This window comes from Photinus pyralis, unplaced genomic scaffold, assembly GCF_008802855.1.
Source record: "Photinus pyralis isolate 1611_PpyrPB1 unplaced genomic scaffold, Ppyr1.3 Ppyr1.4_LG5, whole genome shotgun sequence".
Classification (NCBI taxonomy): domain Eukaryota; kingdom Metazoa; phylum Arthropoda; class Insecta; order Coleoptera; family Lampyridae; genus Photinus; species Photinus pyralis.
Window position 1 is genome coordinate 24,708,661 of NW_022170596.1, and position 27,659 is coordinate 24,736,319.

Genomic DNA, 27,659 nt, shown 5'->3' on the forward strand with positions numbered 1-27,659 from the left:
TGCCCACTACGAACCGAGCCGATTAGTAACCATAATTGCAAAAATACGTGTAAATAGAATGTGTAGTATTAACGACTCATCCTGTGGTATATGTGTTTGGACAAATAACCACAACCAAGCAGAACCACTTCCATGTTTTGAATATAAAATCAACCTCAAATTCGGCAAAAATATGAAAGTATAAGTAAAATGTATAAAAAAAGAATTATCCTATTTGCGATCATAACAAGAACGCTTATTATAATCCTACAATTTTTTAGTAACCTATTAATACCCGACCACGATGCGGGTGTCTTCACATATCCTCGCCTCTCTTCAAACCAGTCCACTTACGACGTCTGGGTTCAAACATCACTCGGTGGTTTCCTACGATGGGACGCCCAATATTTCATGCACATTGCGAAATACGGATACACACACGAGAATACTCTCGCATTTTTCCCTTTGTATCCTTTAATCGTTAGAATAATCGCATCACTGACAAGTTACTTTATTACATTCCTAAACGAAGACTCTCTACTCTTGATCTCTTTCATATTTGTGAATATTGTGGTCTTTACAAAGGCCAGCGTTGAGCTATACAAGTTAACAGCCGTAGTCTTGAATGTCGATTTAGCGTATAAGTCTGCTATGCTATTTTGTATCAACCCTGCGTCGATATTTTTTGTAGCCCCATACACTGAATGCCTGTTCAGTTACCTCACATTTAAATCTATGCTCCATTGTGTTTTTATTTTTGATAAATACAACCGTAAGTTAAATAACTACATGAAGATCATTGTACCCACAAGTTTAAGCGCTTGTATTCGATCAAATGGCGTATTAAACATTGGGTTTTTGATTTATTTTATGGTACAGGACGGTATTAGAAACATAACGGCACCAAAAAGTCTCGTTATGAAATTATTCACCTGTTTTAAGAATGGAATTTTGATAATCTGCGCGATTTATCTTTGTCTAATACCTTTCGTACTTACTCAGTACTATTTCTATCAACAATTTTGCACAGATTTTCAACATAATTTACCAGTCTTTCTTATCGACTTCATTCATAGCAACGACTACGTGTTTCCCGGCATGAGGTCGTATTACAATCAAAGTTGGTGTCTCGATAAAATTCCACTTGCGTACTCGTACATTCAAAGTCACTATTGGAATGTGGGATTTTTGAAATACTTTGAATGTAAACAGATTCCCAACTTTTTACTTGCCGCGCCTATTGTGCTATTTTTGATGTATAATAATTGCAAATTTTTCGCCATGCATAAGCGTTATTGTTTAAATCTGGGCATATTCAATTTTAACTTCTCTACCAGTAGAGAGAAATCCAAGACTGTCTCAACTTTCAAACCAAAAATGTTTGTGTTTATTGTTCACGAAACTTTCTTAATTATTTTCTGCGTTTTTTGTATACATGTCCAAGTTACCACGCGAATGTTATGTTCTGCTAGTCCCGTCCTGTATTGGTTCGCCGCATATAGCTTCAAATACATTAAGGAGCATGATAGCGGAATTAGAAATATGTTTCTATTTCAAAAGCATGATTTTACTCAGAGACTGATTTTGTATTATTTTATAGGGTATGTAGTTATTGGTACGGTCATGTTCACTAATTTCTTACCGTGGACTTAAGTGCCATGCTGTAGTATTAATTTGTATTTAAATGATTTTGTGTATATATCTAGTGTAATCTAGAAATAAACATTATGTAACATCCCAGTATGATGGTGACTTGTTGAATATCCCCCCCATTCCCTCTCTGAGCCAAATTGGCAACGTTAGAAATGGAGCCCATATTGTACTGCTATATGTCCTTCTTCCATTTTCAACTTGGCAGTACCACTATTCCACAATGAAATTTTGTTGCCTTCATTGGTAGTAGAGGGGCTGTCATCAGCTTGTCCTGCCGTTGATTTCTATTTGTCCAGTATAAAAAACTTTAGTTAAAACTCCTTACCCGCTACACATATTGTACTAACTTTCTAAAGTAGGTATAATGTGTGGCTGAGCAAATTAAACAAGTGATAAAACTGTGGAGTAGTGAGGCAACCGATCTCAAAAGTGTGTTCTTGACCATTTCTAAAGATTTCCGCGAGTTCCATATAAACAATTACTGTTTTTAATTAGTTCATTCTGTGGATGCAATCATTTAATTTTTGTTATAATGTTAAATTAGTTATTTGCGAGTTGTTATAAATCGTTTCATAATTGTAAAATAATCAAACAACCAACCATAACAGGTGCCAAGGGCGGCTTTAGGCGTAAGCGGTGTAACCCAACGCTTACGGCGCAGGCAAGAACGGGCGCAAAAATTTCTCAAATTTAATATTTGCCGTATCACGGATATAAACGCAGTTTCTATTTTTAAGACCAAACGATCACGCATAAAAAGATTACCACGATGTAATCCTATTTCAAGGATATAAATGGATGGATATTGGATATTCCTCTTTTTCCGAATGCGAACTCATTCAATGCAACAAAAGCAAATAAACAAAATCAGTTCCCATAACAAGAACAAGTTTAATAAAATAACAATTGAAGGTGTGCCATAATAGTCTAGTGGTATTACTTTGCTTGGAACCGGGTGGTCCGGGTTTGATTCTCTGCATGAAGTTTTTTTAAATTTTTTTACAAAAACAGTATCCCAATTCAACACATTGTCTGATGGGCAGTACGAAGTTGGCAGAGCTGCTAGCAATATATATGTTTTAAATAATATGAACCTCTGTATTTTTAAAAACCTGCTTGCCAAAAGTTCCCCTTATTCAGGCTATAACGCGGCGGGCAAGGGCGCAAATTTTACTGCTTGCGTACACGTAACTTTTGTCTTGAGCCGGCCCTGACAGGTGCAAGCAAGTCTGAAGCGGCAAAATGTACTGTTTTGTTGTTGGCATTACTGAATCGTTCATATATGCGAATTTTTAAATAAACGCGAATATACTTTATAGGCGTCTTTCTCTATACCTCGGTATATAATTATGAATATAATATACTTAAACTTTACATTTATATTATAGACGCCGCCTATATACCCAGTGCGCAAATAGGAAAAAAGAAGTCAAATAAAAAAAACTGAGCCAAATATGATCACGGTACTAACGAATGTTCCAGGGAATTATCAAAATTCAAGGAGTTATTAAATTAAATACAATTGAATGAGAAAATGTATTTTTTCCTTATAAAAAGTTAACGTGAATTATATCCACAAAATATATTTGGGTTTTCTTCTTACAAACGTTTTTCAAATTTCAAGGAAATTGGTCCATCTGGTTTATTTATAAGTAGCGATTTTGTATCTAATAACTGTCCGTCCCATTGGTATTTATACTTCCTGGTTAACTAAAATAAAAATGGTTATAGTAGGTACATGAAAGGGCAATAATTTGGGTAACATTTATCATTACTCAAATATACCAACCTTAAGGATAAAAATGAGCATGTTCTGCTCTGCTAGCCTCCGAGCGATGCACGACCGAGCTCCATGCCCGAACGGTATAACCAAAAACGGATGTGGTTGAGTGTAAAGCTCGTGATTTTTCAACCATCTTTCCGGTCGAAATTCATTTGGGGTAACAAAGTGCTCTTCCAAACGGCACGAGACTTGATTTTGACTTACGACAACTGTCTAAATAAGCACACTTGAGCACAAATGCAATTCGGATAACGGCGTTTACCCCTTTTGGAACATGGAAATTGGAAAACTCGGCATCTCTATCCAGTACTCGTCCGACTCCTACCGAAATCGGTTGCAAACGTAACGTTTCCTTGATAACTGCCTTTGCATAATGAGCCTCACTTAAAATTTCCTTTGTTATAAGACTGTCTGGATTAGGCAGAAGTCTCTTGCACTCCTGATATAAGGTACTTTGGCACAGTCTGTTTCTTGCCAGGTGGTATAAAATGAAGCTTGTGGTGTAAGTTGACTGAAATAGGGTTTCGAGTGTAGACACCAAAAAACACTACATTTCGCTTATTTGGTACTTTTAATTATTGTCGCCGTCAAAACGCGTTTTTTGCTGTTTGTGACATGTTAATACTCACTGTATCAATACCTGCCAATAAAAAATCACAGACGATTCCGATAATATCTTTAAAATCTAAAGCGGGAGAAGACAGGTAACTTTCCAGTAAAGATTCCGTTTTTTTTCTATCTTCTTTAAAAAACGTCATCTTTTGCGATAATAAATCTATAGCGACCCTGTAATTAACGGCGGCTATTACCGAGGCATTCGCCGTCGCCGATACTTACGCTTCCATAAACTGCTGAGATTTTCTCAACTTTTTGTATAGGGGGGTTTCGAATTTGCGCCATAGCTGCGGGCCGTTGTCGGTTTTTAATATGCAACTGTTTGTCGTTAAAGCCGCCTCCATTAATCTGGACGATCTAGAATATGGCTTTAGTTCGTCCTTGCTAAAGCTGTTTAGCCGTAAATCCAGCGTAACGAAACATGTCACTAAAAGTATGCATTCATTAATGGCTCAGTTACTTCAATTTGTTTGTTTTATTAAATTTGAAAATAGGACTATAAAATGAAACGAACAATTATACCTTAGATTAAGTGCCGAAAGATGTGAAGTTCCAGAAACAACAACAGTTGGTTTTTAGGTTTGTCTGTGCGTTCTATTTGTTGAAAATCGAAGTTACTACCCGATATTTTGGATTATTAACACGTTAAGGTAATCAAGATTTCTTTAATTAATTGTTTCAATCAATCCCTTGTTGCGTGGTATGTGTATTCTGGCCCCGAGTGCCTATTTTTATTTCAGCCTTATTTGATCGTTTTGTGTAATAAATCGTTCATCTGTAAATGTTCTATACTGTGTTTAATCGAGCCCAAATTACGAGTTAGATAAAATTTCTCATGCTAAATTTTTCTGTTAGTACCCTGAGTTATGTCAGGTGTTTAAATAAAAATTTGGAAAATCTTACACTCAACATTTTCATTTAAAAATGTGTGGAGTTTTAGTTTTGGTTGAGCTAGCTATACAGGTGTTTATATGGGCAGTCTAGTGACCGTTGCCAAAATTGCTGTGCATTTAAATTTTGAATTTTTGAAATTAAATTTTAGGTCATTTTCTATTTCATACTATTTCAAAATTCTGGTTTTTAATTAAAGTAAAAAAGCCGCACTGAACAGTCTTCACAGACTCAAGAATGGGTGAGGGTTTGTGCCTCCGTTTGTGCACATAGAGAGACATTATACAAGGTCAACATAATAACTCAATGCCTTTGGGAATGCGCTAAACAATGAAAAAATCGTAACCACAATTCTACATTATTGGGGATTTACGATAATTCAACCGGTTTAACCGGGTTGGTAGATTTTGCTATGGTTACAATTATTGAGACAATTGTTTCTATGGTGATTTCTACCAACCCGGTTAAACCGGTTGAATTATCGTAAATCCCCATTTTAAAAAACTTCTTCCTACAGATGATTAGTTCACCCTATAAACAAATACCAGTGTTGAGGGGTCTTTTACATACAACGATAAGTCAGTAAAATATGACATAAATTGTGTATACATTTTCCCATGAATCTGTATTTACTCCATAGGAGCAATAAATGGTGCATATAGTAGGTATGAGTTGGTGATTTTGTTACATAACTTCATTAATGAACATGACTCATTTTTTGGAGTGATTTAGTGCAAAATTGTTTACAATTGCCACTTATTTTGGCAATTATTAATTACATTTATATTTAGAAGCATTAAAAAAAAGTGAGAATTATTTACAATTGCCAGAAAAAAACCGATTAAAATGATACGTACACTCTAAAAACAATCGGGACAGTTCGTGCGAATAATCTAAAAATGGTGTCTTGCAAACATCCTGTAAACGATTTAACCACTCTTGAATGATATCATTTACATCAGGTATAAAATTCTGTACAGCAGTGGGGCTACTCAGCCCTTTCTGAAAGACACTCCGCAACCGTAACCACTCTGGACCATTGCTAAAGCATAAAAGTTACAAATTAAAAACTAAAGACTGCATACTAACGTAGGTAAAAGACCTCCTGTATTGTAAACGGTTGGTCTATCTAAGCGGTACTTCTCTAAGGCAAGATGGCTCCTCCTCTGCGGGTATTTCCCTTCGAAACGAAACATAATCTCTATATCTTCGGGTTTAAACAACCAGACGACATTCACACCGGGTACCATTTCCTCTCGCACGACCTGTCCATATTGTTTCAACTTTTTAAAGCCGTTGCGGTGAAGCCGATCGAACCTAAAGGGACCTGAGAACAGCAATTACAAATGGGACTAATTTGACTTAGACAACAAACCAATGAACGGTAGGTACTGGTGTAAAGTGCCAATAACCGGTAAAGATAACGGTCCTGGAATGTCTCGAAATTTGTTCCCGGCACGAAGCTGGCTAGTTGACACATATTGTGCACAATTATTTAAAATGTGTCTCCTACGTCTATTGAAATGAAACATTTTAAAGGTACAAAAAGGTTAAAACAGCCCAAGAGCGTGTGCATTTAAAATTTAAATTTCGTGCGCAAGTAAAACATGTAAATAAAGGCTGTGGGGTGGGGATGGGGAATTGTAAATGTAAAATTTTTATAAAAACATGCAATACCCATTAGCACAAATACTCTTTATCTTCCTATTTCACTAACTTTTAACTAACACAATATTTATACATAATTATAGCACTTAAATCACAGCAGATGATAAGAATGCATCGTAAAAGATTGCCATGACAAAACAAAACAATGCACTGGGGAGGGGGTGAATGTACAGAGCGCGAAATTTAAAATATTTAAATTAAATTCTAATGCTGATGCCGTACTTATTATGCTCGTCTACACGACAGGATGTACTGATTTATTATTCATTGTAGACTGTATGGGACTATTATCTTATTTGTCTGTTACATAATTGAAATGGAGTAATATAGTTTTTATTTTAATCATTGTGATAAGGTTAATCTTTTTGTTTTGCTCATTTTACAGTCGTTATATATCCACTACGAATTATACCAAAAGTGTTTTTTGTTTCTAACACGTAATGATATGGATTATGACCGTTAATTATACTTTTATGAAACCGGCTCCAACTCCAAGTCACCGCATTAATTCATGTGACTTGGAGCAAACTCAACCAGCTACCTACCCAAATTTTTAATGTATAGGCAGTGGTCGAAGTGAGGCGGTATGGCATACCGATAGATTTTTAGTTTTTGTGAAACATACCGGTAAAAAATTTATCCACATAGGCATGACGACCGTTTTTTTTATAATATACGCATACATACAATACTAAGATTTTATCAGTTCAGCCATACCGGTAAAAAATATTTGCCACTTCGACCACTGTGTATAGGCACATAACACCTTTAATCTGTGGTACATGTATTCCCATATGTAGCGAGTCAAAATGGAAACGAAATAGGTATTTATACCCTTGACAAGTAAAGAATGGAGGTGCTGGTCTCCTCATAGGCAATGAGGGTCCACAAGGAGCGGGTCAAAAGGTAAGGTCAGACTCCTTATACTATATGCATGGGGGTACACTGCTTATACACGGGGACACAGAGCACCTTTACCAATGGGGCAGGGAAGGCACAGCTGTTCTGTACCCCCATCCACCAGCAGATAGCTCTCTTTGTGCCCCCATGCATATATTGACTGACACGACGGTTTGACCCTGCTCCTTGTGCTCTCGGACCACCCTCATTTTTTACATACTGGCGTTATTGAGAGTTCAGAGCGTTCTCCATCACCAGCTATCGTTAAAATGATAATTTTTAGTTTTTCTGCAAATGTACCATAGACCACCAACACTAACAAATACAGTATGGTGTCAAAGCATCCCAAATTTTCCATTAATGCTTAAAGATCTCAAAAACCGTTAACTTTACACCTTTAAACAAAGGATAAATCTCATGAGAGCATCTATAATCCTTTAATTCCTATTTTAAAAATAACATAGTCGCAGGAACAGGTAATAATTGGACCCAGAACAAGAGAGGGATAATAAATAAATAAATAAATAAGGAGGTGCACCTGGGAATGCAGCATATGAGGAGGAGCAAGACTAAAACTAAAGGGTTCAATGCGGCCTACACAGGGAACTGATACAAGACCAGCTCTGAGAATAATAATAATCATAACTCGCAAAACACCTTTTACCTACTTGAAACATTTTGTTATTCCATACCTTATGGACACCATGTATAATAATATACTTTGCACAACACACTTTTGCAAACAAACACAACATTTAAAAGGACAATTTATTTTGTATACCAGCGAATAAATACTAGCGTCCAGCTTCAAAAATTACTAAAACATAATAAAGAAATAACATCGGCATGAATTATACGAACATTTCTTGACTAGCGGTGTTGAACATGTTAAAAATTTCACTATTAGGTTTTCCAACAGGCAATTATTTAGCATTTAATCGCTCCTTTTTACGTCCTTATTATTCGCCTAGAAAAAAAGAAATAAAATATTCCACTTTGCTTGTATAAGACAGCAGAACAATTATTCATTGGAGGTGGGTACAGGGAGTTCGTTCGGGCAATTACAGGATCTGTGAGTTTGGGAAGCGGGAAGTTCGACAGGTCTAAACTTTGTTACCTCTTTTATCTTCTCCTCCTTATCTGGAAGGGAAACAGAATTAGACTGACCTAAACTCTTTACTGTATCCCAAGCCTCTGATAAGCTATCAGGCATTTTGGGTAAAGACGGTACGCTCAAAGGAGGATCGTCTTTTTTAGCTGTGGAGTGAACCTTTAATGTTAGCTGTAAAAGTAGTGCAAATGGGTACCTCCAACAATAAAGTTATAGGCAATCATCACGTATCCTAAACCAATTTTTGAGTATTCTTTTGCCTCCGCCGGATAACAAATGGCAGCAATACCGAGTGCTCCGGCAGATGTATAAATAAATCGCTTAAAAAATCCGCCTCGCAATCCAAAGATAAAACCACTGAAACCACCAATTGCCACGGCACCGTACCTGGGCACTACGTTCTCTTCCTGCCGTAAGTACGTAATTGTGCCTGCAATTAAGAGAAATTAGTTTGAGAGATTACTGCCCCATACTTACCTTCGGTGTGCGCCAAAGCGGTGTGTGCGTACTCTTCGGTAGTTTGCATAATCTGCTTGGTCTGATCGAATGCTGTTACAACCGCACGTCTTACAGTACCAATGGTCGACTCTAACGGTCCCGGTTCTGTTATACACATTTCTTGCGGTTTGCACTCGGGCTCTTTCGTATAAATGGGCAACTCGCTAGGTTTGCACTTGCAATCGCGAGGATGCTCAGATTTCGAGGCATCTGTCACAACGGCGGCGGCCGATATAAATAGGGGTCTTAAAACCTGCGTGTTGAGAGCAGATATTAATTGGATAGGTTAGTCGATGTGGAATACGTACTCTGTTGGAAATCATGATGAAAAAAACATGCAATTAAAAGCAACAAATCGATTACATAAAAGAATTTAAAATTTTATGATTTAGTGACATTTATGAATTTTGAACAGGTCATATGGCAACGCAGCGATGTTGCCACATCGGAATTTTTTATAAACTTTTTCCACCATGTTACTGGATTTGTTCAAGGTTAAAAATCATCAAGAGTTTCCCATGGGCTCCAGAAAGAGGAGGTCTCCCTAGATTTATGGTCAGTTTATAGAATCATTATCATTAGTTCACTAAAGTAGCAGGACAGTTTCGTTGGTTAGCAACACATAATAAACCTTTGTTTCTATTGGCTAATTCTTAATGATTTTTGATAGTGAACTGATAAAGCTATAAACCCACCAAAACTCTCAGAGGTCCACAAACAGGATCGTCACTTACAAGGTAATGTAGACAAATTCAGGACAAACTCGAGAACACAACACAAATGATTCCAGTAATTGGGAAAATGGCAAACAATTTGTCATTTGCCTTAAAAAATATCACATGCCTAACTTACTAAACTGCTCCCTCCAATTACGCTTGTCGCAATATTGGATTCTTGAAATGGAATGCCTACCCAGTAAAGAATCATGAAAATATAGGTACTTTGGCAAACGGCTGCCGATTTCGGGAGTACAGAGTACCAACCCTGCAGGTTGAATATCTTCTCCTCCAGGTCCGAAAATACGTTTTTTCCGAGTTTTTGACAAGATGTACAAACTTAAGAGAAAGATAAACGTCGTGACTCTTATAAATAAATATCAAAAGCAGTTACTTCAGCTTGAGCGCTGTAAAATATATATATTTTGCAATTTTTTTTCATCCCATATGTACATATAGCGTTATCTTCTAATAGGGCACTTTTGCTTCAGTTTCGAACATTTAGAGCATGCCTTAGGCGAGGTTTCCTCCACTTTTGGTGGGTTTTGGATGTACTCTGGTAGAATAAGTCGCCTGAAAAACTAAAAATTAGATTAAATCGATAGTGTTTCTTATTATTTCCACACATACCAAAACCCATGAAACTGCAACCTTAAATAAAAATCTTGGACAGAAGACTTCATTTTCTACACAGGGTGCATCAGCTGTTGAAGAAGGCTGCGTATTTCGGTTTTTGAAAATATTTACTACGCAATCGATGAATGCGGTGCTCATAGTTTTTGAGATGTACAAGAATTTGGGGAATTTTTAACGAAATATTAAGACACACACAACAATACTTAAAATGAAGTTTTCGTTCCTATGACATTACAATCAGAATCTTTTTTGGTACCAAGCTAACTACTTCCTACAATTTCTAAAATTTGTAAGACATTTGGGTATTAATCTCCACATCCACTATCAACATTCAATGATTTCAAAGATACAGAAATGTGATAGACATTCAAAAATAAAATGAATCCCAAATTTGAATTTATCAGGAACACAAAAGCCAGTCAATAGTTCAACTGCACTCGAGTAGTTAACTCAAGTGGGGGAAGGGATATTTTTTGAGGTTATCGTGAAGAGTGGACGTTGTTGATTTATTAATTACCTACGCCAGATAAATTTGATTATTCCATATGTTACACTAGAAGCGCAAGTTAAATTAATAAAAATGAGTAATTTCGATATCTCATTAATCCACAATAATTTTCAACAATCGTTGGCCGAAGAAAACGATGTGGCCCTGAAGGAGTACTTAGACGGATATGAAGAATTGAACAAGTAAGTTTTTGCACTGCTCCCCCAGATTTCCTAAATGTCATTTTAGATTCTGCAACTTAATGGGTGTGATTTTCGGATTCGTAAGTAAAGATTTAAGATCGAAAATGGATATTTTATACGATTATTTAAAAGACTCAAACAACTCGCAGAACTATACCACTGTTAAACAAATGATAGAGTATGAAAAGCAGACCAAACTCTTAGATAGAAAGGATTTTACTTCTGGCAGCCGTACTTTATTAAGGTTGCATCGTGGTTTAGACTTCCTGAGAGTCTTCCTCAAAGGCGTAAGCGAATTGAAAGATAACGAAAACACATCCCCAGTTGGGAGGGCAGCTTATGACAAGACCTTATCACATCACCACACTTTTGTGGTTCGCAACGGAGCCCGATTGGCAATGCATACTATGCCAACACGAGAACAACTTTTAAAAAAGGTAAGTCATAAACGCTGGTTTATATACTGACTGAACGGTTGTAGCTATGCGGTGAAAATGCAGAAGAAATTGAACGGACGATTACCACTTTGCCGAAAATGCTGGACGTCACTACAGTCGTGTTTGATCGCATCGATAATTTATACACTGTTCACGAACTACATACTCTGCCTTAATTTCGCTTGCCAAAATTATTTAGTTAAATTAGCTCAATGTGTACATATAATGACCAAATCAAACATTTTTTATTGCTATACAACCCATTTTAAAAATGGGACTTAATGTCGTGTAATCTCTGTAAGTAATTATATCAAGTGGGTAGGTAACCAACTTGCACCAAAGAGTATTATTATACGTGCTAATTCATTTGAGGTGTAATACACACTAATGGTCTTTAATGTATAAGACCTACAGGGTGTTCAAATATACACTAAATGGGCATTTTGAAAAATCATTCTCATTATTTCGTGGGATCAATGATTTACAATTAAAACCATGTAAATCATTTGATGACTACGTTTATCACATTGGGGGTTGCTGACAGTAATATATAAGTGGTGGCATTGGTATTATTAACTAATTACTAATTAAAATAAGCTTTTAATGGTTTTTATTTAAACTTTGTATTAATTGAAAAGTATTATCACATTTTATAATTATCAGTTAAAGGGGATTTATAAATGTGCAATCATTATCACCTTTTGATTTGAATTGTGCCATTATCTGTGATTTGTTCATCTTATCTTGTGGAAAGCGAAGTGCATTTATATACAAAAATATAGAACTATTGATTTTTTTTATGGTTTTTACTTTGCAGGTCAGGTGTAGGTAGATTTCTTTCCGCCATTTTGTTCCAATATGATTCCCGAACTTGACCGAGATATTTATGAGTTACACCAACCCTTAAACTTTGGTCGAAATCGGTTGATAATTACGAAAGAGTACTTCAAAATGAAATGTATAGTCATCTCTGACCAAAATATTTCTGATATTCTAGGAAATTCACCATTACCCTCTATGCAAAGCCTTCCAGCAGTTAGAATGCATGGTTAAACCATAACATATATTACTTTCTTTCATCTCAAATTGGGATAATACTCTTAACTATTTATATAGACGCCTCCGAAACGACTATATTCTGGTGCAAGCTTTACCTATTATATTCCAACTCTTAATTTATACAGGAAAAAAAAACATTATTGCGAAATTAGATAACGCGACTAGTAGCCGGAGGACACTTTGTGACCAAAGGACCAATCTTCAAATGAGTATAACGTTTGTTTGAAAAGTGATACTGTTCCACAATTTGATTTTTAGGTCATCAAGTATGTACACAACAAATTTCGTGAAATTCTCTCCATTTTCATTGTCTGACCAAGAATTGCAGTGGAATTTCTTTTTTTAAATTTTCAAAAACCAATTTCAGACTTGATTTTCATGTTCAAAAACTCCCAGATACCAAATTTTGTCGAAATCAGAATTTTTTCGCACCCCCGTTAAGGGGTGCGCCCTTTCGTAGCAGGAATTTTTTTTTAATTTTTGCAAAATCGGAAAGGGCATATCACAAAACTTATTGTGGGGTTCAGTGGAAAAGTACAGCGTAGCAAGTAATTGCTCCCTGTGAACTGCGCCTTTAGCATGTGCATTTGATATTCAATTATGATGTTTAGTTTCTTTCTTTTTTTTTACTGTAGTTATTTTATGTTCGTGCTAATAAAGACATTATTATTATTATTATTCAGAGACGTGTAACTCTTGATTGCTGAGAAAAAATTAAAGAAGAAATGCAAATTTCACCACTTTTGGAAGGTTTATTTGGAAAAAGTGCTCCTCTACGGCCCTTTTTTTAATACTCATATGTAACACTCTGTATAAAGTAAGCAAAATAAGAACTAGATTTATCATCATGACACGGACCTCTTAAAAAAAAGAGGTCCGTGCATCCTGATCATAATTATGCACCTTTCTCTTTGGTGTTCCATTTTTTTTTTGTTCATCAGGAGGGTAAGCGAAACCAGCGACTCCACTTTTTCGTGACATCTCCTGCTATGATGTGGCGGTAAATTTGAATTTTGATCTTTTATTATTACAAGTTCAACCACACATTTACTTTGCAACAAAAGACACACCCGACGTGGATCGCATATCACATACTTCTAACTCATTTATAAATCGTGATGGGTCTGCAAGTCCTCCCCCCCCCCTTACTCAGGGGTATCCCAACCCCACCATACATCCCAAACTGTTTAGTACCCTTACCACTTAACATCATCTTTTTTGGAAAGAGTCCTTATGCTGAACGTTTTGGGTGAGAACATATCACCGGGGGATTTGGAGGGTGTGGAATATCCCCCAGGAGAAAGAGAGTTAATGTTAATTTCGTCACCTTCTTCTGCATGTGACATAATCTTAACAATACATTTTTTTTTAAATTATTGTATTACTGTGTGCGAAAATTGCAGAGGCAAGTTTGGAATGCTAATAATAAAATCTCCAAATGAAGAATTTTTGTGCAGAATTCCTATTACACATATTTCAAACACTTATTACTTACTACCGCAAAACCATACCAAAAAAAAATTAATAGATCGCAATCATTAAAATCCCTTTCAAAATTTAAAAAAAATTTACTTCGAATAAATTAAAAGAAATTATCTTTACACACAAAGGGGGTGTACCTATTTCGTTTAGATCAGCCTGTATTTTATCCTGATTACCTCACTTCTTAGTAAATTTAAATTTCTCCCTAGCTTTCCCTTTGCCAACACCTTGTTCTGAGGGTTTTTTGGTGACGTGTTCCTCATGTAAAATTGAATACAAGCTCCGAGCGTCCTTCGCATTTCCCAAAACTTGCTGCAGTTCATTCTAAAATTACAGTATTTAGTAAGTGACGGACACATTATCATGACAACCTCTGTCATTTTGATAACCTGATCCATGTTAGTGCAACGCCTCATAAATTGATCGATATTTTTCGAAGTTATTCCCGGTAATTTGTAAACGAAATCGTAAACGCCGACGTTGTATTTTGTTTCGATTAAATCTAGGTCTTGTTCGTTGCCTAAAGCCGTCGCGTACTCCACGTTCGGTTGGTCTTTGTCGACCTTTAACTCCTCAAATAGTTGCGCTGACGCGTATGGACTTGCGCTCCACACTAATTTAAGCTTCGGGAAATGCAGGGTGAGCAACAGTAATTTCTTCTGAATTTCAGAGTTGTCACTATCAGTGGATATCATGAACTGATTCTAAAATTATAAATGTTTTTGAGGGAGCAATGTGCTCGTATGCTAAAGAAAATGTGTGGCCAATCATGCTCAGTATTGTTTGGGAAAATTCTCCATATAAGTGAAAATAATTGTAGGCAATTGGAACCAAATTTTCATCACAATAAAGCAAGAAACTTACTTGCTGCCATGAAAATGTTTTATTTTGATCAAACTCGATAAGCAGCATGGGTTTTTTATAGTAGCGACTCATTTGGGTACACTGCTGATATAAACGGCCAGAATTTAGGGAACCGATCAGATCTGATATAGATTTCCTTTCGACGCAAATATCAGGTGTTAAAATATAATCCCCTACCTACAATTTAGAAATGAATCAACACTTTCAACAGGCAGATCCAATTACAGTAATAGTAAGCGGTTCAATTTCGATACCGCGCTTATGAATTAACGCTGGTAATTCGCTACGAAACTCTCGCATGTCAACTATTACTAGTTGCTTGGCGGGAGCAGTTGATGCGCCGCCTTGTCGCGTGTTGATCTCTGCGGTTACGGCTTCCCTTTGCAAAGCTAGGCACATGTCAGTTTTACCGTCCTGATCTTCGGGAATAACCATGGTCTTAAAACAGTCTGTTTAGTATAAAGCCCGGGATCAAGCCCGAAATACTCACAGATTTTGTGCTAATCAAATACTCAAAAGCTTCCTTTTCTCTTCTGAGTGATGTTAAATAACTTTGTTCTTCGACTGTTCCATTGTGAATTAGAAAATAGACCTTGAGGGGAACGGTGCTATTACGACGCGCTTCGTATATCTAAACACAGTTATACAAAATCAAAAAAAAAGAGACCATCCTCTCACCTCAATATTTCTAATTGCTGTAATATTGCTGTGGTACATTATTACGTAACTGGGCCTGATTTCTTCTAAAACGTTTTGCAACTCCAATGTGCTGTCCGCTTTTCTGAATGTTTGGATGAGAATTGTAGGATTTACGTTCGCCTTTGCCGCTTCGCATAATTGCGTCAAGTTCATATTTTCAAACTCGGTAAATGGCTCGAACATGCAGTCCGAATCTGTCTTTGAGTCACTCTCATCGCAAACTGTCTGTGACATTGTAAGACAGTAAGAATCCTTGAAGTCGTCTACCTCCTCCTCGGTCTCGCTACTTTTGGCCTCCTCCTCGTTTTTACTTTCCTTCACCACTTTCGCCTTCTTGGGAAACTTAAAGTTGCTGACTTCTCGCCTGCTTTGTGTTTGTTTTGGTGTATTTTTAAATTCGGGCAATTCTTTCAGCTGTTTAAAGTTATTGTTGATGGATTTAAATGTCACTCCGCGTTTTAGGGCCATTGTGAAAAGGTAGTGGCGGGGGCCGAGAGTTAAAAACTGCAAATTTTAGTGCGTAAAGCGGTAAGCGAAAGTGTGCTCTTACGTGGTTTAATTGGTAACATGTTTTGTTATCTTGGCATAATATGAGTACTGTGCCGTTCTCATTGCTTTTCTCTTTTTGCATATCGGCGGGTATTTCGACTTTTAGAATCTCGCTTAAAGCATGCCATTTTGGGCAGAACTCTGGATTTAACTCTAAAACGAATAGATATTATAACTCATTCTCGAATTTTAAGCTGTTTTGCTCGGATTCGTAATACATAATACATTTTTGTTTTGCATTTGTCATGGAGTCAGCTGTACCCTAGGTACAAAAGCAAAGCAATCTCATCCATGCCAATTATGTATTTTAAATTTTCTGATTTGTATAAAGTAGTCATGGGCGGTTATTTTTAGGAATGTGCATATTCATTTTTATATTCCTAAAGACATCGACCTATGAGAACAATTTGCATGAACAGTTTTTGTATTGTACTTATTGATATCCAATCCAAACAAAGGATTTGGGTTATTTTGGTTCATTGATAAAGAATATTGCATTTAATTTCAGTAACATCCCATTGGTTGGATTAAAAAATTTGTTTAGCATTCAGAGGTATTCTACAAGGGTCATTGTTTAGCCACTCTTATAAGAGTGTGGAAAAATTGGAAGCCCTCGTGAATGGACAACGATCAAGGGTAACTCCTGTCATTATTCACTCCTTCCCATTCTTGAAGTCAAACAAAAATACAGGCGTAAAATACCAAAGTATGAATTACTGAAAAGCAGACAAAAACCTCGAGAAAAACAAGTGGTTACAGTGTGTATTTTTGTTTTCTTTTGTCTCTATTTTTGTGTTATGTATGTTTATTTGTATGCGTTGTAATTAGTACCTTTATCTCCAGAAAATACCAACGTGCTGGCATATGTAAACATCAGTTCAGCGGGTTCAAACAAAATCCAGGTACACGTCTGGGCATATTCCATTGTACGATAACTACAAACCAAATTATAAAAAGTGACTGAATCTGCATACAATAAAGTTCTAAAACAAAGTAATGAATAATTTGTGTTTCTAATTAAGGATCAGTACATAATAAGATGGCGTAAAGTCTTCAAATCGGCCACAAGCTGTTTGCTTTTGGTACTCAGTTGATTCCAAATGCAATCTAATTGACTCTGAAGTATCTTATGAAATTGTTTTGTTAAACAATTTTCAACAGTTATCTCCTGCAAGTCATCTACTATTAGAATGTAATCGATAAAACAAAATACCTGTAGCTCAACTGTTTTATTAACACGTTTCAATTCCTTGACTGTTAAATTCATCAAGTCAAGAATGCAGGTCTGGATCTTGGCCATTGTGTCAGAAATGGGTATTTGCAATTCGATAACTTGAGGCTGAAAGGCTTGTTCATCATTTAACTAGTCTATAAGCAAACTGACCTCTCGTGCACGCAGGCTTTGCACTACGGTGGAATGAAACCTTGGCCAAATGTACACTTCCTTGACAAACAGTGCCCGCATTACTCTCTCAATGTGCCCATATCCAACTGTAAAACTTTGTGGACTGTTCGAAAATGCTTTCACAAATCCAGTCTGAAAATAACATAATTATGATGGCGCCACTGCGACGCACAAACCTTGTTCTTCTGCCTATACAAGCGCAAGGCAAAAGCTTCCTGGCAACTCTCCAACACCGTGTGCCCTCGCACAACTATTATTCCAGTAATATGCTCGACTGGAACACGATTTTTTAACAAATCCACCACAAGTATCCTTGTAGTGATAAACTGAATACCGCCCAACAAGTAAATCTCCTCCCTACGAAGCAACAAGTAGAAAAAAACCTCAAAATGAGCAAACACCTGTCTTTAATACTAGTTTCGAATGTAATTCTGTGTGTATGTTCGCCTTTAAGTTTTTCCACGTAATGTTTCTCTTCGTTATCCGAGCAATTTAAGACCAGCACTAAATTTCCTGGATCGCTGTACACCTTTAACAGGTTTATTAGCACCGTATCCATACTGAGGCCCCTGAAAAATGTTTTTTTTGTAGGATTCGCTAGTAGACATGAAAATTACTTGGCAGCGACAACTAAACCGTCTTGGTGTACGATGTCTAAAAAGATTTGGGTCTCGAATTCTAACATTCTGTCTAAATCTTTATTTTCGAAAGATTCCTCTTCTAGGCAGTCCATTTTTTGAATGATAACCTAACCTAAAAAGTAACCAAACAACAGGCAAACAAAAAACCAGTGACGTGCGCCAGGGAGGGTCTAGTAGCAAGTTTAATGGCCCTGATATCTGTAAATTGTAGCTGTGGGCAGTCTAATGGCTAGGCCTTCAAAGCTCTATATCACACATATTGGGGTGCTATGTAGAAAAAACCGGACTCTCTTAGGTCTGAAAAGGGCATAGAACGCGTCTTAAAAATTATTATACGGTTAAATTACAGAATGTACATCATAAGGTTCTGAAAACCACTCGAAGAGGTGGCTATTCAGGTTATTGGCCGTCATATGCCACTATTCTTACGAAACATCCTATACAGAAAGGAAACCACCCAACCAGTGGATTGATTTATCTGTCATCATCAGCTGATCTACTTGACAGCGTTTTGTTTACGGTTCCATCCCATCAATTATCATTTGAATTTATCTGCGATCGTATCTAGAGTAAGCGAATTAAGAGCCAATTAATCCTTAATAATGATTTTCCTTATCAGAAGGGTAAATGTTGAGGAATGCCAAGTTCCTTACTGTTCTCAATTAATAACGAAGGGCGAGTTCACACGCTTTCCACATCTGGTTCACTCTGGAGGGAATTGCCTTATGTAGGTCAAGAATTTAAGAAACTCTCCGCCGTACCCCACTTTTTATGGGCTCTGGGAGGTGACCATCAAGTCTACGTTTACGTGCACGGTTTGGACATTCCAATAAGGGTTCGCGAGGAATCATACGAGAATGAGGTATGACTTTTCTACGAAGACGTAAGAAAGGCCATTTTAAGATTTTATCTTATACTCGGACTTTAAAGACCAAATTCTGCATTTCAAATTAACCCCTTTGATGATGTAATGACTTAAGCCTTACACCCTTGCGGTTCAATATTTACATTCTTAATCTGTTGTAAGCACTTAGGCCTATACTCTTCCCAAACAACTTTTTCAAGACAAATGAAAAACCTTGGGCCTAGGAACCTTTTCAAATTTTTTGGAAAGCTGCCAGAGGACTCTAGAAAGCTTTATAAGTAATTTCCAGAATAGGCTTATATGTGCTTTCCATGGGCTCTGAAAAGGATGTGAAATTGCCTTTTCCTGAGCTAGGTAAGCCTAGAAAGGTGTGAAAAGTGTATAGAAAGCTCTGGTAGAAACCAGAGCACTGAAAGGGATGTAGGTTCATATTAAACAAAAGCAGCCAATGCTTCTGAAAGAAAGCAGCTAATTTAGTCCTCTATGCATTCGCACCTCTCTCGCGCAAAAGTGTAATAAATACTGATGATATTTAGCGCTGGATACCAATTGAAGGATTTACCTCACGTTTACTACCAACCGACCGATACCATTATTCTTCTGCCGATGGAACTGTGGACCGTTCGACCGACAAGATTAGACTACCATCTATGGCATGGCAATGGGAGGGTGATTGGCAGTTGGAACTCACATTAATGGGACAACCCTTAGACCATAATGGATGGACTTACGCTGTTGACTTTCCTTCCCAATATTACCCAAAGAAGCAATGGTCAAGCTGTGTCAGACGGCGATTATGGGTTAGATCTCGTAGATACAGTGCCATGAACTCGTGGTGTGCCATTGCTCCGTTGCATAAAGATGCGACCACTGTAAGTATTGTTTATCTGACGCCTTATGATTGTTAATTTTAGGAGCCCTTTATCGATATATCGGTTGGAGGAAATAATGTAGTCGGTGCGGATCCCGGTACTATGCTTGTTTGGGCGGTCACCTCACATAATAGAGTCATGTTTCGCACTGGCGTCTCCGCGAAATCACCCGAAGGTGCTAAGTGGAATTCTATTCTGGTCCCTCCCGGCTGTGAAATAAATCAGATTAGCGTGGGAGCTACCGGTTTAGTTTGGGCTTCGCTCCTAGATGGTAGAGCTCTTGTTCGTATAGGTGTGACCAGAGATTCGTTGCCCGGCGAGTCTTGGGTCGAAATAAGAGGTCCCGTGGAGAGATCACGTATATTACATATTTCCGTAGGTACCTGCGCCGTGTGGGCGGTTACTCAAGATAAGCAGGTATGGTTCAGAAAAGGGGTTAAGGGCGAGGGCGCGGGGGTAAGCGAGGAATTGGCCGCCGGAAGTGGATGGGTGGAAATGGTGGGACGCATGTCCATGGTCTCTGTTGCGGCGAATGATCAAGTGTGGGGGGTGGGCGCCGATGATCGGGTGATATATTTTCGAGCCGGAGTAACTTTGGCGGATCTCACTGGAAAACGTTGGAGAGCGTTGCATGCTCCTCAGCAAGTTAGTAGAGCCAGTAGTAATGCAAGTCTTAATCGGGATAAGTTTCATCGTAGCTGTAATTCGCTTGTAAGTTCCTTATGTAGTTGACATATCACTAATGCACAACTGCACACAGTTTATGTTATTGCATGTATGCTTTAAAGACAAAAGTTATTGCTTTTTGCATTTCATTTTCAGGCAAATGGCACTTGAACAGTAGAATGTTTGGTGCCACTATAGTGTGAGGTCTGCTGTATAGACTACTAGTGGGCGGTCCATGGTAATAGAATTGTTACATAAAAACAATGGACTGGTATTATTATTTGATTTATTCTTTATACAAACATGAAAGCAATACTTTTGTCTAATAATCTCGCCACCGCCCACACCTATCTTTATACAGTATAAGTAGGATTTTCCTTAATTTGTGCCCATGTCATCGATGTATTATAATATAACGTCATCACTAAGTATGTTTACATTGCATCATGCAACAATGGAAGAGAATATGTATGAACCATACCGATAGTACTGCATTGTGGGTAGGATAGCCATTACATCAACGACTTCTATTGACCAATTACTAAAAAATATTTCAGTGGTTATTTGTAACAGGTAGCCTATGCCGCGTTCTTTTAGAACTTGCAAATGCGATTGAATCGTTAGATGGTATTCTAAAATACAAAGCTAAACTGCTGATAATATATACACAAACACTACATTCAACTGTTCAACGTGTGCTTTAACTTACCGTGTTGGATCATGTCGTAGACAGAGTTCCAAATCGCTGCTTGTGTTTCACGATCACCATCGCTAATGGGTTTCTTACACTCCCTTGCTTTTAGGACTTTCTAAACGTTTGGTCGATTAAGAAATTTGTGAAATGGAAGTCACTGTTCGCAGGCCATATTTACTGCATCCGCAATTCTCTGTGAAATGAAACTTGTTACGTATACCAATTCTAATATTACTAAAGTAACTGCTCACCTCTCACTGCTGCGGATGGTAAAAGTGGACCACCATGATCCCTTTCTCGTTCAAAAAAACGAATAAGATTAGAAATGAGTTGCTTACTTTTTCTTGGTAAACTCGATGGCATTTTTTGGTTCTACAACTTTTGGGGCAGAATATCGCAGTGAGACTTACGGAAATTATACTTCTGTAATTGTTCATTATGAAACTAACGGATTTTTTATCGGTTAATATAGCGAAAACCGATAAAATAATGAAAACTGTATCAGTTGTCAAATTTGACGTGTCGTAATGTAAACATAAACTATACATTACCTGAAAACATAAAACCTGTCCACTAAAGGTTATTGATTTTATTTTTTAAATAACGCACAACTCTGCCTCAGGAACCTATTCTTTGTGAAATACATTGATCACTCTAACATAACTAAACACGCAATTCCAAAGTTTATTGTGGTTTAAATTTTTTAAATTTTGTTAATACTTTGGCATTACAATATTTCCCAAAAACAGAATTGATGAAGTTGCTGCAAACTAAGCAAAATCCTACTTTATACCTTTTTATATGGTATCTCGTGCCAGAGCTGGGCAGAAGACTTTCAAAAAGTATTTGAATTCTAAATGGTAAATACTTTACACAAATCAAAGGTATTTGAATACTAAATACTTTTACGTCCAGCACAAGCGAATACTAGATACAGATACATTGAAAAGTATTCAAATACTTAAAAAAATAAGTATTAATATTTTAGAATGTATTCGAATACTTTAAAAAGTATTTCATTATCTTACTTTGAAAAGTATTCGAATACAGTAAAAAGTATTCAAATACTTGTCACTCAAATACATTAAAAATATAAAATAGTATACTAGATAAAAGGGTTAATACTACTTAAAAAATCAAGTTATACTTTGTATGGGGTTAGCTTTTTATATTTCTATTGTTATATACAAATTTAAGGGGAGTAAAAGCGTATTATTATATAGGAGGTACCTACCAGAACCTTTCTTATACCAGTTATATCCTTAAGAATACGTGTACCAGTTTTCAAAGCGATCGTACGTCGTGCACATGATACGTACGCCTTTCTGAAATTAATCCTAGCGATTTTGGAACAGATCCATTTTTGACCATCCGTTTGTCCGTGTGCATGATAACTTGTTTAGAAACATGCGATCGCTTTGAAAATTGGTACACATGGTTTTAAGGATATAAGAAAGGTCCCTATTGTTTTTAAGTTACGTAGACTATCGAGTTCGGTATTCAGATGTATCGGATTTTTATATTTGATTTTGTGACAATGGAAACTTTCCCTAAACATTTCTAAATTGTTCTCAAATATTTGAATAACTTAAAAGTACTGCCTTTTTTTGAGGCCGGAAAAAAAAATTGTCTGAGATCGAGATCAATCGAGAGTGGGCTACTAGATCAAAAGTTACAGCCCTTTGAATTTTTTTTGGAAATTTGTTTTTTTCCATAACTTTTTATTGAGAGGTCTAATATAAAACGTACGAATTGTTTTGGATTCTACGCACCAAAATTAATAAGAAAAAGTGTTTTCCCGAGAAATTTTGGTGCAGTCCATTTTTTGTAAAAAAGGAAGGTTATACATTGCCTTTTTTTGAGACCCGAAAAAAAAATTGTCTGAGATCGACCGGGAAAAAACTTTTTCTGATAGATTTTGCCCTGTAGAATCCATAATTTCAAACAGTTCCAAGATTGGGCTACTAGTTCAAAAGTTACAGCCCTTTGATTTTTCTTTCGAATTTTGATTGAAAAATCTAATCGAAAAAGTACGAATTGTTTTGGATTCTACGCACCAAAATTAATAAGAAAATGTGTTTTCCCAAGAAATTTTGGTGTAGTCGATTTTTGGTAAAAAAAAGGAAGGTTAAGTATTCAAATACTATGCGAAGTATTCGAAATTCAAAACACCTTTATTCCATGAAATGAGTCATCAAAGAAACTTCCCCAGCACCCAAACCTGCTTCTGTTTTGCTTTCGTTTGGCTCACAGTATATTTATTTAATGTTATCACCTCACCCAAATCCAGTTGCTTCATATTTTTCAAATCGCAAGGATTCATGCTAAACACAATACGCTAGTATACATCACAATGCCAGTCATTAATATGGAAGGTCTACTGCATCATTGAAGATTCAAAATTCGAAAAATAGGAGGTCTTTGTCCAAGATTGAATCCAAAATGATTTAGCAGGATCTGGCGTATCCATATTAATGTGTAATTGCACAAATTAATGTGCTGCATATGTTCTAGAATCAAAGACCGCACAGTATTAGCGAAACAACGGCTGGCATAGCGGAATGGGAAGAACAATCTCATTCGGCGCCCACTGCTCCAACCTCTTTACCAGTGGGAGAGGTGACGGGGAAACATTTCGAAACTCAATTAAAAAATCCCAAAGCGTGGAGTCCGGTACGGTCGGTCGGTTCGGTTGTCGGTACCGAGGCTCACCCAGAGACTGACGATAGCATATGGCAGGCGGACGATTTCGGAAACTCGAGTATTTTTTACACCGAAGACGAGGAGTTGTGTTGGGCCGAGTTGGAAACCTCGTGGGGTTGGGTGGAGGCCGGCGCGTGTATGCTGGACCCCTCTCAGTTACCGAATTGGTTTATTGAGGCAAATACGTTACATCAAGCCGAATTGGAACAACCTTGGCGGTTACAGATATTAGACAATCTAAAGAAGCGAGTGCCGGCTGTAGAAATGTACGCGCATTACCCGACTGCTGTGGATACCACGTCATGGATGCAATCAAGCGAGGCGCGCGTCTGCTTAAATCCCGCTAATTCAGGCAGCGTTTTTATCGAATGTATTCTACAGCTGGAATGGGTACATACAAATGGAGTTGTAACAATCTTAAATCTCGAAGGAGCTGCTACAATGGTATTATCCCTTTGTTTCTGCAACATTTGCACAATTTAGTTTTCAGCATCAATTTAGTGTAACCGATATAACGTGTGTGCAATGCTGCAGTGAGTTGGGTTGTCCGAGATTAGCAGTGCATACACCTCATCTCCCACCGTATTGCATTAAATTTCAATTTTCGAGTGATTCTCAGCTTGAGGAGTGGCAAACTCATCTGATTTTTGTTTGTGGACAAGTTCACTCGATTGCAGGTAATTTTATAATTGCATTTGACACATATTTAAACAACTACTAGACTAAAACGCCCTACAGACGGTACGATTTGTCATACGACTTATCGTACCTACGTATCGGCGTTTAATTGGATCAAAACTTTGCCATTCATACACTATAATAGTATTGTACATACAGCTTCAATTCTAGGTAAACCACCTGAACAAAGTCTTTGGGCGGTTACAACATTAGGCGATATTTTTGTAAGTGATACAGTAGCTTTAGAATCCTCTCAGCTACAAGATAATAGTTATGTGCAAGAAATAGACTTAGCGGGAAAAGAGGTCCCGGTATCGATACCCATACATTCCGGTTGTGTTCCTGGTACAGAACTGCTACTAACAGGCTGTGTTGCCGACGACGTGGATCGGGTCGGCATAAACTTAGACTTACACATAACTTACAAATTGCGTCACAAGGCGTATACAGAACTGGAAAACACCGCGCTACATTTTAATCCGCGATTTACTGACGATATAATAGTGAGAAACTCGATGATCGAAGGAAAGTGGGGGGAAGAAGAACGCGATGGGAATTTGCCGATAAAAAGCGGACAGGAGTTCAGCTTGAAGATAATTAGTGGGACTGAGGAGTACATAATTGATATTAATGGGACGAGGTACTGCACATACAAGCACCGCCTGCCGCCCCATTCCGTGATTACAGCACTAATCTGGGGTAAAATACGACCGTTCAAGTTCGTTGTAAAAAATCCACAACCGATTATCAATCCGCGCGATTTATTCTGGAGACAACTAGGTGGTCACCTGAGAAGGGTCGAGAGTTGTGTTTCAGGAGTCACATGGGGTATCGGTTACGATCACACCGGCTGGGTTTATAACTACGGATGGGGCGGTTCTTTTATAGGAAGCTTAGATAGTCACAATATTAATTCGATGACTGATTCACAAGATTACCGTTTGTACGAGAATCAGAGGTGGAATCCGGTCTCTGGTTATACGTCAACGGGTATGTTGCCTTAAGTTGGTAATTCCAGTTCATTTCACTATTTATTCTTTAGGACTGCCAACTGATAGACATATGTGGAGTGACGCGACAGGAAAACAAAAACGCACAAGAGATCAAGTAAAGTTACCGTCGATGCATTGGCAATGGGTCTCAGATTGGCTAGTCGATTTCCATGTACCTGGTGGTGTTGATCGTGAAGGATGGCAGTATGCGATGGATTTTCCGTCAACATATCATGCTATAAAACATTTCACAGATTATGTGCGGCGGCGTAGGTGGTATCGTCGGTGTGCCATTGCTACCACGGGCCCATGGCAAGAACTGGGCCATACAAAGCTACTCGAGGTGTCGCTCGAAACTGTAAGCGATACTGTAGACGGTGTTGTATCCGTCTGGGGATTGGCTATGGGTGGGCAAGCAATGGTTCGCCTTGGCGTTACTCCATCAAGTCCCATGGTAAGTAAACACCTCCTTTAGTCCTCCAAGTTTCACGTTATCAATAGGGTACGGTTTGGGAGCATGTCGGTTCTGACCAAGCACTTAGCAGTATTAGTAGTGGACCGTATAACCAAGTCTGGGTTATAGGGAAAAATGGCTGTGCTTATTGGCGGGTTGGTATAACCAAAGATAAATTGGAGGGGGATTCTTGGGCTAGTGTCGAACCGCCGGCGGGTGTGCAACTGAAACAAGTGTCCGTTGGAAAAGTTGGCGTTTGGGTTTTGGATAAATTGGGAAAACTGTACATCCGCAAAGAGGTTACACCTGTATTTCCCGAAGGAACTCATTGGCAGTGCATTACCGCCGACCCGCCCATTCTGAGTACGTACTAATGGCATACCATTAAAAGGTTGTAAAGATATGTTTAGGTTCGGCTCCTAATACTACGGGATTTAAACAAGTCAGCGCCGGGAATCGAGAAGTGTGGGCTGTAACTGATGGTGGTGTTGCTTTAAAAAGGCACGGTATTTGTCTGGAAAATCCAGCTGGAACTGGTTGGAATGTTGGAATTTCTGTAAGTGGGAGTCATGTTGAATTATGAATCATTTTGACATTGTTTTTAGGGCAATTGGCAACACATTTGTGTTAAAGCTTTGTGAATGACTGATGAGGTCTCTTCGTATTACTACCAAAGCAGCTGATTTTATCTAGTTTACATTTTAATTATGCATTTTAAACTGTGAATGTGATCCTAGCTAGTGCTTTTATTGGCAATTTTTATATGTTAAGATTTAAGAATAAAGTATTTACAACATATTTTGTAGGTATTTTTTAAGTTAAGCAAAGACTAGCAACAACATGGCCCTTTCACGTGATAGTGACCCTATACATAAGGTGGTAACTCTGGGGAAAAATTACAAACTGAACCTTAGAGAAGGAAATGAACCACCTAATTTTCCAGTTGAAACGTTGGACATTTCGCGGTACGAATTAATTCCTACGTTGTGTAATCGGTTATTTTACGACTTGGAACGTGAGACATAATCGGAACGTGAATTAAATAAAATTCAGAACTTTGTGCGTGAGAAAAGACAAGAACATTACGCACACAACACCAAAGAAATCTTCGGGATAAAATCCCAGGCATAACCCACACAAATGCATGAAATAAATCAACTACGGCAAAGAGAAAATAAAACAAGTAAAAATGGTAGGATAAAAATCAAGTCATTGAAGAAACAGCGAAGAATCGAACTGTATTAGGTACTTCCTTCGCGGTAATAGTTAAACCATTAATACAGAGAAACATACCTAACATTAGAGGACCCCCCTTTTCTTGTATATGCTAAGACACAAGAGCTGCAGTCCGCACGAAATGAGTAAACAGATATAACGAAGAATCGTACTGTATGAGGTACTTATACTCCACGGAATAGTTACGCCTTGCTTCAATAACAAATATTTTATGCAAAATGTA

At 37.6% G+C, this 27,659-nt stretch overlaps 6 protein-coding genes and 1 long non-coding RNA gene across 15 annotated transcripts; 3 read left to right on the top strand and 4 right to left on the bottom strand.

The window, feature by feature from the left end:
* Positions 1-123: 123 nt before the first annotated feature.
* On the top strand, positions 124-1,714 carry LOC116172851 (GPI mannosyltransferase 2). The gene has a single exon (XM_031490150.1). It carries the CDS (start codon positions 190-192, stop codon positions 1,630-1,632), a length of 1,443 nt encoding a protein of 480 aa, XP_031346010.1. The 5' UTR covers positions 124-189; the 3' UTR covers positions 1,633-1,714.
* Positions 1,715-3,154: 1,440 nt separating this feature from the next.
* On the bottom strand, positions 3,155-7,078 carry LOC116171869 (cytochrome P450 302a1, mitochondrial). The gene is made up of 8 exons (XM_031488900.1): positions 6,297-7,078; positions 6,011-6,248; positions 5,779-5,963; positions 4,253-4,457; positions 4,045-4,201; positions 3,678-3,926; positions 3,422-3,628; positions 3,155-3,342 (listed from the first exon to the last, which is right to left on the bottom strand). The coding sequence occupies exons 1-8, from the start codon at positions 6,451-6,453 to the stop codon at positions 3,232-3,234; spliced, it is 1,509 nt and encodes a 502-aa protein (XP_031344760.1). The 5' UTR covers positions 6,454-7,078; the 3' UTR covers positions 3,155-3,231.
* A 1,165-nt stretch (positions 7,079-8,243) lies between these two features.
* LOC116171870 (MICOS complex subunit MIC27) lies at positions 8,244-9,561 on the bottom strand. Of its 4 annotated transcripts, none has more exons than XM_031488905.1 (5): positions 9,407-9,561; positions 9,078-9,351; positions 8,797-9,030; positions 8,607-8,629; positions 8,244-8,456 (listed from the first exon to the last, which is right to left on the bottom strand). In XM_031488905.1, exons 1-5 carry the CDS (start codon positions 9,419-9,421, stop codon positions 8,424-8,426), a joined length of 579 nt encoding a protein of 192 aa, XP_031344765.1. In that variant the 5' UTR covers positions 9,422-9,561; the 3' UTR covers positions 8,244-8,423. The 4 variants fall into 4 exon arrangements, with proteins under 4 accessions (XP_031344765.1, XP_031344764.1, XP_031344763.1 ...); XM_031488904.1 differs by having other exon boundaries at positions 8,509-8,629; XM_031488903.1 differs by having other exon boundaries at positions 8,607-8,746.
* A 647-nt stretch (positions 9,562-10,208) lies between these two features.
* Positions 10,209-18,576, bottom strand: LOC116171868 (DNA repair endonuclease XPF). Of its 2 annotated transcripts, none has more exons than XM_031488899.1 (15): positions 18,253-18,576; positions 18,037-18,204; positions 17,812-17,992; positions 17,615-17,767; positions 17,444-17,569; positions 17,262-17,398; positions 17,062-17,213; positions 16,232-16,383; positions 15,661-16,185; positions 15,473-15,613; positions 15,208-15,420; positions 14,983-15,159; positions 14,490-14,822; positions 14,295-14,442; positions 10,209-10,387 (listed from the first exon to the last, which is right to left on the bottom strand). In XM_031488899.1, exons 1-14 carry the CDS (start codon positions 18,366-18,368, stop codon positions 14,296-14,298), a joined length of 2,721 nt encoding a protein of 906 aa, XP_031344759.1. In that variant the 5' UTR covers positions 18,369-18,576; the 3' UTR covers positions 10,209-10,387; position 14,295. The 2 variants fall into 2 exon arrangements, with proteins under 2 accessions (XP_031344759.1, XP_031344758.1); XM_031488898.1 differs by having other exon boundaries at positions 14,256-14,442.
* On the top strand, positions 10,797-12,373 carry LOC116171871 (ceramide-1-phosphate transfer protein). Its single transcript, XM_031488906.1, has 3 exons — positions 10,797-11,140; positions 11,187-11,577; positions 11,622-12,373. The coding sequence occupies exons 1-3, from the start codon at positions 11,031-11,033 to the stop codon at positions 11,751-11,753; spliced, it is 633 nt and encodes a 210-aa protein (XP_031344766.1). The 5' UTR covers positions 10,797-11,030; the 3' UTR covers positions 11,754-12,373.
* A 129-nt stretch (positions 18,577-18,705) lies between the features above and the next one.
* LOC116171866 (tectonin beta-propeller repeat-containing protein) lies at positions 18,706-26,998 on the top strand. 4 transcript variants are annotated; one of them, XM_031488894.1, is made up of 11 exons: positions 18,706-18,845; positions 18,896-19,138; positions 19,678-20,013; positions 20,056-20,724; positions 23,888-24,520; positions 24,567-24,753; positions 24,926-25,744; positions 25,797-26,200; positions 26,248-26,563; positions 26,611-26,756; positions 26,806-26,998. In XM_031488894.1, exons 2-11 carry the CDS (start codon positions 18,914-18,916, stop codon positions 26,839-26,841), a joined length of 3,771 nt encoding a protein of 1,256 aa, XP_031344754.1. In that variant the 5' UTR covers positions 18,706-18,845; positions 18,896-18,913; the 3' UTR covers positions 26,842-26,998. The 4 variants fall into 4 exon arrangements, with proteins under 4 accessions (XP_031344754.1, XP_031344755.1, XP_031344756.1 ...); XM_031488895.1 differs by having other exon boundaries at positions 20,056-20,658; XM_031488896.1 differs by lacking the exons at positions 26,611-26,756; positions 26,806-26,998 and having other exon boundaries at positions 26,330-26,497.
* On the bottom strand, positions 21,046-21,976 carry LOC116171872. Of its 2 annotated transcripts, none has more exons than XR_004145550.1 (3): positions 21,625-21,976; positions 21,389-21,566; positions 21,046-21,220 (listed from the first exon to the last, which is right to left on the bottom strand). It is a non-coding gene; the product is annotated as an uncharacterized LOC116171872 (long non-coding RNA). The 2 variants fall into 2 exon arrangements; XR_004145549.1 differs by having other exon boundaries at positions 21,046-21,311.
* Positions 26,999-27,659: the final 661 nt, after the last annotated feature.